This window comes from Pezoporus flaviventris, unplaced genomic scaffold (genome assembly GCF_033815535.1).
Source record: "Pezoporus flaviventris isolate CSIRO_AGI_PZ_B2104156 unplaced genomic scaffold, CSIRO_AGI_Pfla_v1 ptg000011l, whole genome shotgun sequence".
Taxonomy (NCBI): Eukaryota; Metazoa; Chordata; class Aves; order Psittaciformes; family Psittacidae; genus Pezoporus; species Pezoporus flaviventris.
The window spans coordinates 2,119,778-2,135,499 of NW_026892559.1; the positions used below are offsets into that span (position 1 = coordinate 2,119,778).

A 15,722-nucleotide genomic window follows, 5' to 3' on the forward strand; every position below is an offset into this window, starting at 1 on the left:
GGTGGTCAGTGATGACTCAGTCTGGGAGGTCCCTGTTTCAGTGGTCCGTGGAAAGGAAAGAAGGGAGGGAGGCACTGATCCTTCTGGTGTTTGGCCAAGCTTTTCCTCACCCCAGCCTGCCTGTTGTTTGTTTCCTGTACAGAGATTTCCGCTGACTTCAAGGATCAGTCATCCCCCGCTGGGAAAGACCCACCGGTGGCCCCAGCCTGCTCCCCACCGCCCAGCAGCCACCATTCCTCAGAGCTGGCGGTGCCAGTGTCCCTGGGGCAGCCGGTGCCCGTGGGCCGGCTGGAGGACTTCCTGGAGAGCAGCACCGGCCTCCCGCTGCTGACGGCAGGCCATGATGGGCCGGAGCCCCTGTCCTTGATTGATGACCTCCACAGTGAGATGCTGAGCAGCTCGGCCATCCTGGACCATCCGCCTTCACCTATGGACACCTCAGAATTGCACTTTGCTCACGAGCCATCTGGGGGCATAGCCCTGGACCTGGCTGAGGCTAATTTGGACAGCATGGACTGGCTGGAGTTGCCAGGGGGGCCCGTCATGAGCCTGGCTCCCCTTAGCACTGCAGCTCCCAGTCTCTTTTCCACAGACTTCCTTGATGGACATGATCTGCAGCTGCACTGGGATTCTTGCCTGTAACTCTGTGAGCAGAGACTGAAGGGAATGGGAGTGGGAGGGCAGGGGCATGCAGGGGGAAGAGGCCAGTCAACCAAAAAGAAAAAAAAGAGATGAGCTCCAAGTATTTGTACTCCTCCCCCAACAGTGTCCTTCCTGCACAGAGCCGGCAATGGTGGCAAAGGCAAATCTGCTGCTCAAGTCACAGCCAGACCAGAGTAGGGACAGCGGCTGCTGGGGGCAGAAGAGGCTGTAGGAGCTGTGGGGCTGGTGGCCTCCTACCTGCTCTGTGCAGCCTGACCCAACCAGAGTGAGAAGGGAGCCAGCAGCCCCTCTTCCTCCAGGCGGGAGCAGTGGTGGCAGCACATGGAGCACAGTGTTGCTGGGCAAGAGTTCCCTCACACCTTGCAGCGGGACAGGGCATGACCAGACTGAGCTGTTTCCAGAAGCAAGCACCCCTCACCTTGCTGGATGGGCAGATAAAGGGGGTTGTGCTGCCCCTGCACAGTGGGTTTAACAGTTGCAGAAGGGGATTCTACCTCTGGAACAGGACACAAAGGCAGGAGTGCTGGCTGCAGTGGCTGCCCTCTGCACCACTGGCTGGCTGTCAGGCAGGGTCTGATCTGCCATGGGGCTGTGAGGAGCTGGGCAGAACAGGCACCTTTTCCAAACGTAGCCAAAGGGAACCGGGTTCCGCAACAACCTGGTAGTGTCTGAGCTGGTTTCCCAAATACTGCTGAGCTTGGCAGAGGCACACCTGCTTGCTTCACTCGCTTTGGGCTGCAAAGCAGATTTTTAAGGTGCTAAAATCCAGGTCCTTACATATTAAATTTGTCCTTTGCTGCCCCAGACCTCTGGCTGTGCCCAGTCTGCAGGCACCCCGCTACCCCCCAGCTTCCACAGCACTCATGGTGGGGGTTAGGGACAAAAAAGCATCCCAGTATCCTGTTGTGGTGCATGGGGCACAGCTGGCAACGAGCAACATATCATTAGGGGCCATGTGCAATCTCTCCTGCCTTCAGTTGCGCTGTTCCCTCCCCACAGCAGGTGCCCCAGTGGAAAGAGACAGCTGGGGATGTCAGCCCTGATGGGCAAGGAAGGGGAAGTGGTGCTGCAAAAGAGGTGTTGTGTGGCATGAGAGTCCTGGCTCAGTGGTGCAACTGCGAGGGCCCCTTTTGGGGGAGAAGTGGGAGCAGGTAACAGGCAGCTGACCTCTGCTCTTCCTTCCCTCTAGGCCCACAGAGGGGAAAAGGCAAGAGCAAATGGCTCTTTACTGTGAGCTGCTGCCATGGAGGGCCCTGGGCTGGTGCCTCACGGCAGCGGCTGACTGCCGTGAGGGCAGATGAGTACTCCAAAGTGTCCAGAGCCATGGTGATGCTATTCATTGTGCAGGATTTTGCACTGGAAACCCGGACCTCTGGCTCTCTCTCATGCTGTTACACCTGTCACTTTGGAATTCCTGCGTTAGTTAGGAGTAACTCGCTGCCACATTTACCAGGGGAGACAGAGCCTAGCTTTGCCTCAGCAGGCAGCTGTCCCTGCTTGGGCCCTGAGCTGGGCCCAGGCTGGGGGAGCTGGGGAGGGCGAAGCTGGAAGTGGTGGCTATTGAAATCATACAGCCTAAGTTGCTGACCCCACTCAGGCAATGGAAGGATAAACCGCCATCCTTTCCAATGTCTCCCTGAGGATGCTGACTGTCCCCACCTTTCCCTCCTGCGGAGGAGTAGGTGTGAGCAGGCACATGCTGCACCCTTGCACCTTTAGTACCTGGCACTCTTCTCAGGGGGAGGCCTTGCCTGGAGAAACTCCTGCTTTCCTGAGCCCTATTTGCTTGTTAACTGCATGGAGAGCCACTTTCTTAATCATTTGCAGGGGGACCCTGATGGCAGCTTCCTTCCTTTCTGCCCCCTTCTGCTCCCTTCTCTCCCCAGTTGTAAGCAAGGCAGAGCTTCTTATCTGCCTCCCTCAGTGTCTGGGGAACACTGCCTGCTTTCTTTTGTCCAAGCTACAGTGTCATGTCCTAAAGAGAGAATAACTGGGACTGGTGGACACCCCCTTGAGCCCTCTCTGAGCCTTCCCTCAGTTCTCTCCTGGTGTTCCCTGGGAGCAGTAGGTGCATTAGCAATTGCCTCACAGTGCTTTCCCCAGGGCATCTGCCCGGCCCTGGTTCCGGGTGAGCAAAGGAGGTAATCGGTTGCTTAAGGAGGAAAGTAGTGGGAGGACTCTTTCAAATGCTAAGGGAGAAAAGGGAGGCTACTATCTCATGCAAAATCAGCTGCTTCTGTAGCCCACAGTGAGCCGCAGCCACTACCACCACCCAGCTGTGGGGCTGCTTTGTACAAACACTTGCAAAGCTGCAACCAGTAAACAAAGAATGAACTTAACCGAAATGCAGTGAGCTCCTAGAGGTGGAGGGTGCATGCCCAGCCTGACCCTGGCCTGTGGCAGAGGTGCCGGTGCCTGTCACTGATGTAGCCCTTCCCAGGGTTGCTGGGGCCAGGCTGAGCTCCTGGCTGTTCACACTCGCCTTCACCCACCCACTGTCATTTGTGAAACGCTGTAGGGATTTAATGGCACCAGTTTAATTACTTGAAATTGGCTGATGGGTTGAAGAGCCCCCAGGGAACCCAGATGACACAGAAGCAGCCCGACCCTCACCTCCTGAGGATCCCAGCCGACCTGCCAGAGCCCCTCTGCACAAGGGGCTTCTGCCAGGGGAGCGAGCGCTGACCCTGTGCCCCGGGGCAGAGGGGCAAACGGTACCTCATCCCAGGAAAGATTAGAAAGCCTTTTCCCCAAGCAGTGCCCAGCGCAGGCCAGCCCAGTTCTCTGCTTTCTTACTATTATTTGTTTGAATAATAGTTCAATAGTTCTTTGTTGGAAGAGGTGTTCCCCCGGACATACGTTTTTGCACCCACTGGGAAAGAAAACCCACAAAGTCTGATGTTCTGCCTCTACCTTGAATGTAATCCTGAATCTTTCTGCTGTAACCACTACTTGTTTGTAACGTGTATTTGAGTAGCGCGCGCTCTCCCTTCCACTATGCAGCACGCGGCGAGGGGTGGTCGGCACCGCTGGAGACGGGTGGTGCTGGGGCATCAGATCCAGAGCGAGTGTTCAACTGGAAACGGCTAAAAGTGACAAGTTAATGGGGGAGAGAATGGATCTTTAAATTGAATTATTTTTTCAGTTACAGATATTTGAAAAAAAAAAAAAATCCATTTTATTAAAAAAATTCCAAACAGCCACGTGCTCAGAGGTGTCGCTGCTCTGCCTGGGGGGAGGACACAACTTGGGGCCTCTCCGCCTTTTCCAGCTAAGGGTGGATGAACTCTCTGGGCCTTTCTCAGACCTGAAGAAGAAGATGCTTGAGTGATGGTGCCTCATCCCTTCTGAGCTGCAGGGAGATTCCCCCTGTGTATGGAAATTACCCACCCTGCAACTAGAAGTAGGTCTGATGGTAGAAGCATGGGCAGCTGGTACAGCCTCCACCCCAGCCCAGCAGGCTGGTCTGGACCACAGTTGCTGTGGTGGTGACGTGATGCTGCAGCCTTCCTTGGCCAGATGGCAAACTGGAATTACGGAGTCATAGAACGGTTTGGGTTGGAAGGGACTTTAAAGCTCATCCAGTTCCAAACCCCTGCCACGGGCAGGGACACCTTCCACTAGAGCAGGTTGCTCCGAGCCCCGTTCAACCTGGCCTTGAACAGTGCCAGGGATGGAGCAGCCGCAGCTTCTCTGGGCAACCTGTGCCAGCGCCTCAGCACCCCCATAAATGAAGAATTTCTTCCTGTTATCTAATCTAAATCTCCCCTCTTGTCAGTTTAAAGCCATCACCCTTGTCCTGTCACTACATTCTCTTGTAAAAAGCCCTTCTCCAGGTTTCTTGTAGGTCCCTTTAGGCACTGGGAGCTGCTCTAAGGTCTCCCTGGAGCCTTCTCTTCTCCAGGCTGAACAAGCCCAGCTCTCAGTCTGCCTTCACATGAGACGTGTGCTCCAGCCCTCTGAGCATCCAGTATCTGGCCCATTTCTCCAACCTGTCCAGGATCCTCTGGACGGCATCCCTTCCCTCCAGCTTGTCTACTACACCACACAATCACGCTTGGGGTGCACTCAATCCCACTGTCTATGTCACTGATGAAGATGTTGAACAGCACTGCCCCCACTGTCCTGAGGGACACCACTCTTCACTAGTCTCCATTTGGACTCCTCCAGGCAATTCCTTATCTAGTGAGTGGCCCATCCATCGAATCCAATTGCCTTGACTGAAACCACTCATTTTCACATCAATAAACATGCTGCAACTTCCACCTTCCCATAAGCTTCTGCCCACAGTTCTCCCAGGCCCTGTGTCATTACCATCCCACAGTGCAGCCGAGACTCTGTTTTTTGTAGAGAAACTGGCTGTTGTACAGACAATGCTGCTATCCATGCCTGCCCAGCCCTGGTTCCTGCCAGCCCCGCTCCCTTCCCTCTGGGCCCTCCTCCTGCAGTGTCCCTACACCCTCTACTTGTGCTTTTCTGCTGCCCTTCAGGGAGGACGGGTGGCAGAGAGGCCACTGCTGGCAGCACAACTGCTCCTGCCCCAGCTGCTAGTCTGATGCAAGGCTGGTGAGGAGCCCCCCAGAGTGCCAGTGCAGGCTGAATGGAGACCTCAGCTTGATGCTAACGGCAGCCAGCGCAGAAATGGGGTCCTAATTATCAAAGAACAGAAACGAAGAATTAAATCTCATCCTGGCCCTGTCAGAAAACAAAAGCCAGAGCCCAGCACTCTCCCAAGATGCAGTTTATTTACAAACCCACCAAATAAAGTAAGAATCTAGTGTCATTCCATGAGTAGTTTGTGCTCACAGACAAGCGCTTTCAGTAGAAAGTCACAGACTCCATATCCAGAGCCACCACCACAAAGCAGCAATTCTCCACTCCCGACCTGCGTCCCCGCTGCCACCGCAGGGCGAGGAGGACGAGTTACATCTCCCTGAGCCAGCTCCAACCTGAACCTCATCCTGAGCTACAATGGTGCCAAATATACACACATTCCTGGAGTTCATTTACAGCTTTTTGGTTAACAGTAAAAATCACCTAGAGACTAAAATGACAGCAAGAAACACTTGTTTAGGGGAGAGGTGGTTTTTTTGTCTGCTCCCAGAGGAGACACAGCCCATCCCCTAAGGCTGTCACACTGGTAACAGGCCAGTGCCATCAGGCACCTCTTGTCAACACCCCACACACCAGTGCCAGGGAGGTGGGATGAGGGTGATGCCAGTTGTCCCTTCTCAACCCTGGCTGCAGATCAGAGGAACTTGTCCAAGTGCTTCAGGATTTGCCATCCCTCTCCCTAGCAAAGGCAAGCCCTTGGCTGGCAGGGGGAGGATTTGCCATCCCTGCTCCCACACAGCCATGAGTCTTTCACCAGCCCAAATGCACCTGCAACCACAGTGCCACCTGCCTACGGCACCAGCTCTCATGGACCAAAGCCACCCCACAAGGGCTGTGTCTCTTCCCCATGGCTATAAGCCCGTGGGGCAGTGCACAAGGGCCCTGGGCCAGGCCGCTCCCCGGGCACTGGGGGGAGGCAGGGCTGAGGCAAACATGGGATGGGGGGTGTCAGAGATGGGGAAGGCTTGGAGGGAGGGAGAGAGGGGACACTTGTTTTTGTGGCGAGAACACACTTGTCCCTTTGCAGCGTTGCCCTTGACCATCACCTCCCTCAGGTCTGCAGCTCAGCCTCTCGGTGCTGCTGCCATCTGTCCCGGCGGCCTGGCAGCCCTCCGAGGAGGATTCTGTCACGGATACAAGTGGGGGGGTTGGGGAGGGCAGGGGGTGAGATGATGGGGATGGGGGAGAGGAGTGTGCGCCATTGAGAAGGTTCCCCAGGATGGGGCAGGGCGGGCGTCACCCATCTATGTCCCAGCTGAAGAGATGGTGCTTCACGAGCATGTCCTGCACCCCTTCCTTCAGTGGCTTCTTCTCCTTCTCCTGCAGGACAACACAGAGACCCAGGTCAGTGCTCCGCACCCAGAAAAGGGAGGCTGTGTCAGCGGCCTGCTGGCTCTTCCCACCTCCGCACAGCTGAAACAGGGAGAGGCCCTGCGGTTTGGAGAGCACTGGGGAAGGGAGGAGCCTGCATTGCCCCATTTTCCCCTGTCCCCACTGCCAGCATCACAGGCAGAGCCTGCCCTGGCAGGGAAAGCAGCCCCATCCACAGCCTCTGTGCCGGCCCAAGAGGAGGCACAGGATAGGCTGGAGCACAGAGCTGGGAGAGGCAGAAAGTGAAACCCTCGGCTAAAGGAAAGAATGAGAGACGCCACCTACTCACCTCCCTCTTTACCGGCAGCTCCCAGTCCTGAGAGAGGCTGAAGGCGAATTTGCAAAGGACTCTGCAATGGGAAGAGAGTGATAGTAACACACGCACCCACCCCAGATCACACCCCCAGCCTGGTCCTACAACTGCTGCCCTCAGGCATGTTTGTTGGTGTTGAAAAGGCATCACCAGCCCTTCATTCCGTTTCCCCCTCCTCTTTGGGCTTCACATCCTGTCAGGCCCAGGCTGGGAGGAGAAGCTGGAAAATGTGACTCAAGTGCAACCCCTACAGAGCCTGATGCAGCAGTGCAGGGAGGCACGGGCAGGCTCGGATGCTGCTACACTGACTGCACTCAGCTGGAAAAAGGGGTGTCAGGTTCCTCTCCAGAAAGCAGACCCCTGCCAGTAGCACTTACGAGTTCATGCACTCCCCCTCTCTCTCTCGCTGGCCCCAGCTCTAAGCAGGGGTTGCAGGCACAGCCTCAACCCTGTCCTTAGGACAGGGATGCAGAGCTCAGACCTCCTGGCAACAAGCACATCAGCCCTTCCAGCTCAGGGGAAATCCTGCGTGGGGGTCTCCTCTGACTCCTGCAGCAGTGGTGGAGCCGAGGCTCTCCACAGGAAGCTGGCTGAGAGCAATGCAGTATCAGCCTCTGCTCTAGCTCCACACAAACCCAAGCCCAGCCACGAACCAATCCCACTCGACCCTTTGGCTGTGCTGAAGTAGCACTGTCCCCATGCTGCGAGAAGGCAGCCGCAGGATGTCCCTGACAGTAGAGGTGGAGGGGACTGGTCCCATTCAGCAGCAGCACAGGGAGGACACAGCACCCTGAGGCGTGTGCATCCTGGCTACAGATGCTTCCACTGGGGCCAGAGGGTGGTGCGGACAAGAGACAGCTCCCGCAGGATGGCAGCAGTAACAGGGCTGGAATGGTGGGTGCTTTGCAGCTCCCTGGGACTGGATGTGGCTCCGCAGACGCAGGAGGGCCAGGAGCATGCCATGAGATGTCTGCCCTGGGCTCCACGTGATGTGCTTTATGCAAGCTCAGGCACTAAAGCCGCAGTCAGCCCCTGACATCACTCCCTCGCTTAATCAGGGGTCAGCCAGTGACTTGACACCTTCCTGGCCAGTGACAACCACTGTCTCCCTAGCACATTCCCTGTTGCCTGCTTGCACTCACAGTGGCTGGTAGAGGACCTGGAGAGCAACAGGTAGAAAAGGCAGTCTCTCCATCAGAGTAGGTGCGGGGCACAGCAGCAGGTCGCTGGCAGGCAGGGGCTGCCTGCTTGTCAAGACAGCTACACAAAAGCCAAGCCCTTGGATCAGGCGGGCACCCTGCATCGCATTAAACTGTCAAGACAGTTGCTGCTGCCTCAGCACACAGAAGGAAATCTCTGCAGCAGGGATGTCTGGGCAGCACAAGCTGCTGCTCACTGGAGAGGGCCACCTCCTGCAGGGGAGGAGGAAATCCATGCCAGACCCTGGTGAGGCCCACGGGGACACTTACCTCAGCTCACATTTGATCTGCACCCAGCCGGGACTGCGCAGGAATGACCAGGGATGGAACCACTTCTCCACGGTCTGCAGGCTTGAGCACAGCACCTCCAGCCACAAATGCAGCACCTGCTCACTGCAGCAATGGGGTGGAGGTGTATTACTAAGCTGAAGGAGGGAAAGAAGCCCCATCCCTTTGGGACAGCCTGCTTTCAGCCCAAGTCTTGACCCCAACCCACAGTCCCAGTGGGACTGGATAACCCAAGTAAACTTGTGTGAGCCACTTCATGCAACAAGAGCTACTTCTTCCAGCCAAGAGTGAGACCAGCATGATGAACAAGGAGTAGATCTCACTCTTTGGCTGCAGTGAGATAAAGACCCTGTGGCCTAAGGTAGATTGAAACAGCTTCTGCCCTTTAGCCCACTCTGCCCCCTCCAGAGCTCCTTGCACCCACCATGCCAACGGTATCAGGACTAGATGACTCACTTGAGTCCAACACAGATGAGGGAACGAAGCTTCACATCCATCTCTGCATGTGCAGCATCGTGTGTCATGTTCACAGCCTGAACCGCCTGCAGGGAGGGAAGATGTGGTTACCACCTCCTCAGCTGAACCTTAGGCTGGGCAGGGCAGCCACTTCAGCAGCACAGCTGCCCACCCTCACCCAGTGCCACCAGCTAGCACCAGGGGAGGCGAGCCCTCCCAGTGGCTTCACTTTGTGCCTTCCCCCCAGCACCTGGAGTCTCTACTCCCTATCAGAGAAGGTCTAGGAGACTCTGGAGCATCTCCCTAGAGATGGGCATTCAGCAGCCTCCATGGGGAACTTCCCCATATTAGGAGCTGGGCTCTGGCTGGGCTGAGGGCAGCACTTACCCGGTAAAGCAGCTCCTCTGGGGTGAGGACTTTGCCATCTTCATCAAGCCTGCAAAGATCACAGCAGAGACCTAGCTAGATCTGAAGCAGATGCTGGCCTTTTTCTTCTGTACCCCAACAGCTTTCTTACTACTGCTAAGCCCACAGGTGATCATGCAGCCATGAAAGAGCAGGATACAGATCCAGAAGCAAACACAGGAGTCCAGAGAAGGGGATGAGAGCCACTGCCTACCGCAAGTCAGCACCCGCACAGCAGCCTGATGATACTACACCCACAGGAGGATGGGGCAGCCCATGAGCCTTCCCAAAGTGGAGAACAGCAGTGGTTTGATGAGCATGCAGGAGCAGGGCACAGACCCAGCTACTTCGTGTGACTAAAGTGGCCTTACCTGTAAGTCTTGCAGAGCACAAGGCGAGAATACACAGAGTCAAAGTCACGTTCCACTTCTCGGCTTGCAGCCTAGTGGAGCGAAGGGACAGTCAGAAAACTCTGCGCTACAGCGCCCTCATCCCAGCCCTCCGGCAACACTGCCCCACAAAGGGAACTGAGACATCTCACCTCTTCAACGAACAGCCAAGGGTGGCAGGGCCCCCCCAGCAGGGATGGCTTCTTCAATCCATGTTCAAGTATGGACTTCAAGGCTGGACAGAGTGTTCCTCGCACCAAGTCCGTCACCCCTTCTGTGACTGAGTCATCTCCAGCGATGGAGTACTGTGGAACATCAAGAAGCAGCTCTCAGCATGTTGCTGAGGGGCAGAGAATGGAGGTGCCACTCACCTACAGCTCCTATGCACAGAGCTCTTCCACTCCAGGTGCCCACCAGCCCCTCCTCCCTTAACCCCTTATGCTCTTGCTGGCTCTGGCATAAGGCACCACATTCAGTGCTAGTCCCTGGATATTTGCTGGGACACCAGGACCTTTGTGCCTATGTGGTGCCCAGGAGACCACACAGGTGACCACAGCACCATCCTGGCAGCATTCAGCATATAGGAACTGTTGTGGTTTGGTGTGATGCTGACTGAGCTAAGGTGAGGGACTTGACTTGCACTGAGGGTCTCTGGGACATTTTAAGACAAGGCAAATGGGGCTACAATAGGTGTTCCCTGGTCAGCTGGTACATCACTTCAAGGTATCACCCTGACACACTGTTCCATGAAAGATATTCCAAAATTAGGATGGGATCCTATTTCCACAGATGGGAGGAGAACTGTTCAACAGTACAGGGTGTGTTTATACACACAGAAGTGATCTGCATCTAAGGAACTAGCCCTGAGAAGCGAGTGAGGTAGCAAGTGAAATGTCAATACTGAACTCTCCAGGGATGTCCCCATGGGATCTCAAGTCACCCTTTAAGCCCTTCTTCACTCTCCAAATGCTGAGGAGAAGGAGGAACAGGGCTTTCTCCGCTTTCCCTGCAAATTGCCTAGGCCAACAGCCAATGATGTTTGCTTCCTATCCAATTATCCTGGTCTTGGGGCCATACTGAAGTATCCATTCTAGACAGGTGGCAAGGAACTGAGACACTGCCCCTTGGGCACAGCTGCTCAGAGAGAATTCACTGCAGTGACCGCAAAGCATGAGCAGGATCCACAGGCACAGCCTCAAAGGAGGAAGGAGGAGAGCACAGGCAGCGGGAAGCCAGCAGAAACACTGCCCACAGGATCCTCCTGCACACCTGCCTGCTGCTTTCTCAGCTTGCCCAAAGTTCATCTCTAGGGCCCTTGCAAGCCCAGGCATCACATTCAGCTACGCCCTGCAGCCCTGTGGGGCCCTCATTCTCCAACCATTCAGCTTGAGGAAGTTGTGCAAAGAGGCTTAGGAAGATAAGTTGCCTGATCACATCACCAAGTGCTCAACAGCCAAAGAGAGCAAACAGACTGAAGGAGGGACACAGACAGCTCTTTTCAACTGTTTTGCATTTATGACTTTACAGGTGGTGTGGTTTTTTTTCATTACCTCTTTACTCCGCTCATCCAAGATCTCCACAAATTTTGCAGGAAACCAACCTGCAAAGAGTGACAAAGAGGTAAGCCTGACACAGACACTGAAAACCCCTACACAGACAAGATCAGAGCCCAGCGGAAGTTGAGAATAAATCAGGGTTCAAACCCAAAGAAGGGTCCAATCCCAAAAGAAAGGTCCATCCCAAAGACATGAGCATCCTGAAAATCACAAGAATTAAGGCAACTGCACGAAGAAGCCAACTATAGGACACTGCCTGCAAGCAGCAGAGATGACATGCACCCAACCACCTTGTGCCAGGAGGATGGAGCCTAAAGTTGCTGTTCGCAAGAAGCAGGCTGGCAGCTGCACGACCGCTCTCATACCCTGCTTTAACCTTTCCCTTGTCCCTGCCAGATGCTCCGGGTAATCAGCAGAGCCTTTGTTACAAACGTGCCAGAGCAGGTGCTGTGGATGAATGGATGCTCTGCATCCAGCCCCACTCTCCCCAGTGAAACCAATCCTGCTCTCACCTCTCAGTCCATTCAGCTCTCCCACCCAACAGTGCTCATCCTTCTGGGAAATGATCTGAAAAACAGGGAGTGGAAAACACTGGTTAAAAAGTGCAGTGCCTGGAGGGCTACAGCTACCTGGCTGTGTGTGCAGAATGAGGAACTGCTTTCTTAGCTGTTTTGTCAATGTTCTGTTCTCACATGGCCCAGGGCCTTCAAGGTCAAAAAGGCGCTGCAAACACTACATTACCCTGTTCTCCCCTGTTTTGGATGGGACACACACAGCTAAAATGCAAATGCATTCTTTTACAGCCTTACCACAGCTCAGTGTGCAGTGTTAAACTGGGACTCAGGCTGGACCAAATCGATCTTCTACTCAGCTGCATGGCAGCCAGGAAAGGGACTTTGTGTTTGCATTGAGAACGAACACAAGCCAACTCTCACAGGGACACACTGCCTCATCCCCTGGCAGCTCCCAGAAACACCAACTGCTTCCCTTGGGCTCCTAACTGGGCTCTAAGCTGATCTCCTCCCTTCTTTCCCTGCAGAAGAGGCAGTGCAGCACCCCAACAGGCCGGTCCTGCCCTGGTCCCTGTCTCAAGGGCTGATGTACCGTGATGATGTCGTTCTTGCGGAAGCCCAGCTCATCGTCGTCGTGTCGCTCAAAGTCCAGCAGTGCCTTGGCTCGCCGGCGGCGGTTGCGGGAACAGGCCACGTAGTTCTCGTGGTCCCGCTGGTGGCTCTCCATGCTGTAGTCTGGAGTCAGATCCTAGCACACGTGTGGGTGAAGAGCAAAGAGGAACGAAAAGCAACAGATGACTCCCAGCTGATGGGCCAAAGCCTGCATGCCCCTCTTCCCAAAGCTTTTCCTGCTCCTAGCTGGAAGACAACCTCCCCACACAGCCTTCCTCCATCAGGGATAGGTTGAGCAACCTTCCCTCTCCACCCATTACACCTGGCATGTTCTTCCTTGAGCCCATGCTCCAGAAGCATGTGAACAGCCTGTGGTGGACACCCAACGCTCATGCCTGGAACGCACAGCAGTGCAGACCCAACTGTTCCCACTCACAATGCTGCAGTTCTTGGGATCCACGCACTGGAAATGCCGTGCCACCTGGAGAATGGCCTCACGCAGGTCAGCCACCAGCTCCGTCTGCTTGATGTTCTTGGCTTTCAGTGCCTCCAGATCATCATCCCCTGGGGGAGCCCACACAGCCAGAGGGAAGGCAAGGAAAGAAACCAAGCATAAGGCATTTATTTTTTTTTGTTAACATTAGAAATCATCAATTCTGTAGAAATCAAAAAAGCCTGACATTAAAAGTGCCTGCACTAAGGCAGGTACTTACTGCCAATCTATAAAATGATGTAAATAGCTTATGCCAATTTGACTGTCTCCAATTTTAAGGAGCTGGTATTTAAAAAAAAAATCTGGAACTGGAAGATGTCATAGAATCATAGAACAGTTTGGGTTGGAAAGGACCATAAGATCATCCAGTCCCAACCCCCCTGCCATGGGCAGGGACACCTCACACTAAACCATGTCACCCAAGGCTCTGTCCAACCTGGCCTTGAACAACACCAAGGATGGAGCATTCACAACTTCCCTGGGCAACCCATTCCAGTGCCTCACCACCCTCACAGTAAAGAACTTCTTCCTTATATCCAATCTAAACTTCCCCTGTTTAAGTTTTAACCCATTACCCCTTGTCCTGTCACTGCAGTCCCTAATGAAGAGCCCCTCTCCAGCATCCTTGTAGGCCCCCTTCAGATACTGGAAGGCTGCTATGAGGTCTCCATGCATAGAGATGTCATCTCTTGTCATCTGGGCAATTCAGTACATCAAGGAGCTGCGTGCTGCGTACCTCCTTTATACTGGGTAGACATTTCTCTATAGGCAGCTGAACGATGGGACACAAAACTTGGGAACTTTCAAAAATTCTCTTCAACTGAAATTGTCTCGAAGCTGAAACACATTTTAATTGAACTGCTTCTGATTTCCGTACACCTCACAGGCTGAGAGCATATTCTTCACTGAGTCTCAAAAAACATGTGAAAAGCCAAAACAGCCCACTTTGCTGAATCAGCCTAGCAGTCAGAGCCACAAGAGAAAAGCTGTCACCTACTTAAGACCTTGACCTCCCTAACAGCCAGATTTCAAAAGGGTTTGGGCATATAGAAATGGTCATGAGTCCAGAGTAAAAATTACCAAAGCATCTTTCAACAGTCACTAATTCCTCCTAGGAGCTTTCACAGCCTACCTCTATCAATTTATGCAGATAGATACCTAATGGGATGGATTCTTTACAGACAGTTGATGTATCTGAATGCCTTGAAAACTGGGTACATGATGTTTGGTACATGATGTTTTGTTTAAACTCAAAAATGTTTTCATACATCTGTTTTTTCTCTCTCTAATATACTGAAGATGTGGTAGCTTGAGTAACAAAATCAACATTTAAACAATGTCTAATTTTGATACAAACACAGCTTTAATGCAAGACCCAAGTAAATCATTGGCTAGCAAATTAGTACTCTGCTTATCCCCTTAACAGCACTGTAGAAACCAATATGAATAGTGTGGCCCAAGCTATACAGCTACTGCAACAGCTATGTACACATGAAGCTTCTGCTTACTGAAAAGTGATTAACGTTATCTTTTAATCACAAGTAATCTTAATTAAATAGACCCAAACTTTAAGAATACAAATAGAAGCCCAAAATTAGATTTAAAATAATTTTTCAGAATTGTTTTCTATTTATTAAATCAAATGACTAGAGAATCAGACGCACAAAACTTAAGAGAAAACAGAACTTTGTTTCTGGACTAGAAAAATTGCAGGGCATTGCAGGCACGGGACTTACTTCCAGTCCAAGCAATGAAAATTAACAAAACCTCCCCCTCAGTGGCCAGGGGTAAGCAACAGAGCCTGTAAGATTCAACAGAGCCTCACTACAGATTCAAAGACTGTAAATACATAGGTGATCACGCAGACAGTGGGGATTTCCAGAAACTGCATGTTGCTAAAACAGACTGTGACTAAAGAAGAAACTACTCAACCACAGCTGCAGTAGCTCCATGGGCTGCCCTCATTTACATAGATCACTGATTCTTCCTGTACTCATTCAGTCCCTTCTGGCCAAAATACTGTGCTCCTCCATCTGTACTAAGGTCAATCCCACCCAAACACGAGCAGGAGATATGGGAAGCAAGTTCCATACCTTCCTACCTCAGAATATACATGACAGAGAAGAAAGGTTTCCTCCAGATTCACCCCACTGCACCTGACACGCCTGCATATACATTTCCAAAACAGGAAACCAGTGTGGGATCAGCAATGTGTGGGGAGGCTCTATTTTGCGTCTGCAGAGACCGATTAGCTGCACAGTTGTGAAGAGGAGGACTAGCTGTCCTGCATTTCCTTGTTGCAGTGACCATCCAACAGGAACAGAGCAAGACTGCACATCATGTTCTCTGCAAACACCTTTCGCTGTTTCTTCTTTCTATTCCTTCATTAGAAATCTGGTCCAACTGCTTGCATATCAGCTAGAGAAAGGGGTGGCCAAACTCATGTAGCATCAGCAAGACTCTGGCCTTGAGCAGGAGAGGTTGCACCACAGGCTCCTAGAGGTCCCTTCCAAACAGTGCTCTGTGATTCTATGACTCCTGTCCAAGTCACTACTAGTATCTGCACTCACTCTAAGAAAGAACAACCAAGTTCTGGGCAAGCTGTTATTCCCACCCAGATGAGGTCTATGTACCAGCTCTACACAGTAACTATCACAGGCAGCAGACTTTACACTTAAGGTTGACGGGTAGTTCTAGTATAAGATGAATTTATCACATCCCAGCTTTCCTTCCCTTCTCTTAGGCTGAAGTTTTCCATTCTGGTTATCTGCTGCAGGATGACAACTTCTCTATTCTAACGAAGATTTTAAATACCAAGAAGAATACTATGTAAAAAACATGACAGTCACTG

General features: G+C 52.9%; 2 protein-coding genes across 4 annotated transcripts in view; one reads left to right on the plus strand and one right to left on the minus strand.

Annotated features, from left to right (window-relative positions):
• The window catches only part of MRTFA (myocardin related transcription factor A), a 48,504-nt gene extending 44,642 nt beyond the window's left edge, over positions 1 to 3,862 (plus strand). For both annotated transcript variants that reach the window (XM_061450746.1, XM_061450747.1), the window contains exon 14: positions 143 to 3,862. In XM_061450746.1, the coding sequence (XP_061306730.1) occupies positions 143 to 642 (500 nt within the window). In that variant the 3' untranslated portion in view covers positions 643 to 3,862. The remainder of the gene's footprint in view (positions 1 to 142) is intronic.
• A 1,524-nt stretch (positions 3,863 to 5,386) lies between these two features.
• Positions 5,387 to 15,722, minus strand: part of SGSM3 (small G protein signaling modulator 3) — a 29,228-nt gene continuing 18,892 nt past the window's right edge. For both annotated transcript variants that reach the window (XM_061450775.1, XM_061450776.1), the window contains exons 12-22: positions 12,815 to 12,942; positions 12,359 to 12,514; positions 11,767 to 11,821; positions 11,249 to 11,298; positions 9,851 to 10,003; positions 9,681 to 9,751; positions 9,292 to 9,340; positions 8,905 to 8,990; positions 8,431 to 8,553; positions 6,938 to 6,998; positions 5,387 to 6,597 (exon numbers count right to left, since the gene is read on the minus strand). In XM_061450775.1, the coding sequence (XP_061306759.1) occupies positions 6,514 to 6,597; positions 6,938 to 6,998; positions 8,431 to 8,553; positions 8,905 to 8,990; positions 9,292 to 9,340; positions 9,681 to 9,751; positions 9,851 to 10,003; positions 11,249 to 11,298; positions 11,767 to 11,821; positions 12,359 to 12,514; positions 12,815 to 12,942 (1,016 nt within the window). In that variant the 3' untranslated portion in view covers positions 5,387 to 6,513. The remainder of the gene's footprint in view (positions 6,598 to 6,937; positions 6,999 to 8,430; positions 8,554 to 8,904; positions 8,991 to 9,291; positions 9,341 to 9,680; positions 9,752 to 9,850; positions 10,004 to 11,248; positions 11,299 to 11,766; positions 11,822 to 12,358; positions 12,515 to 12,814; positions 12,943 to 15,722) is intronic.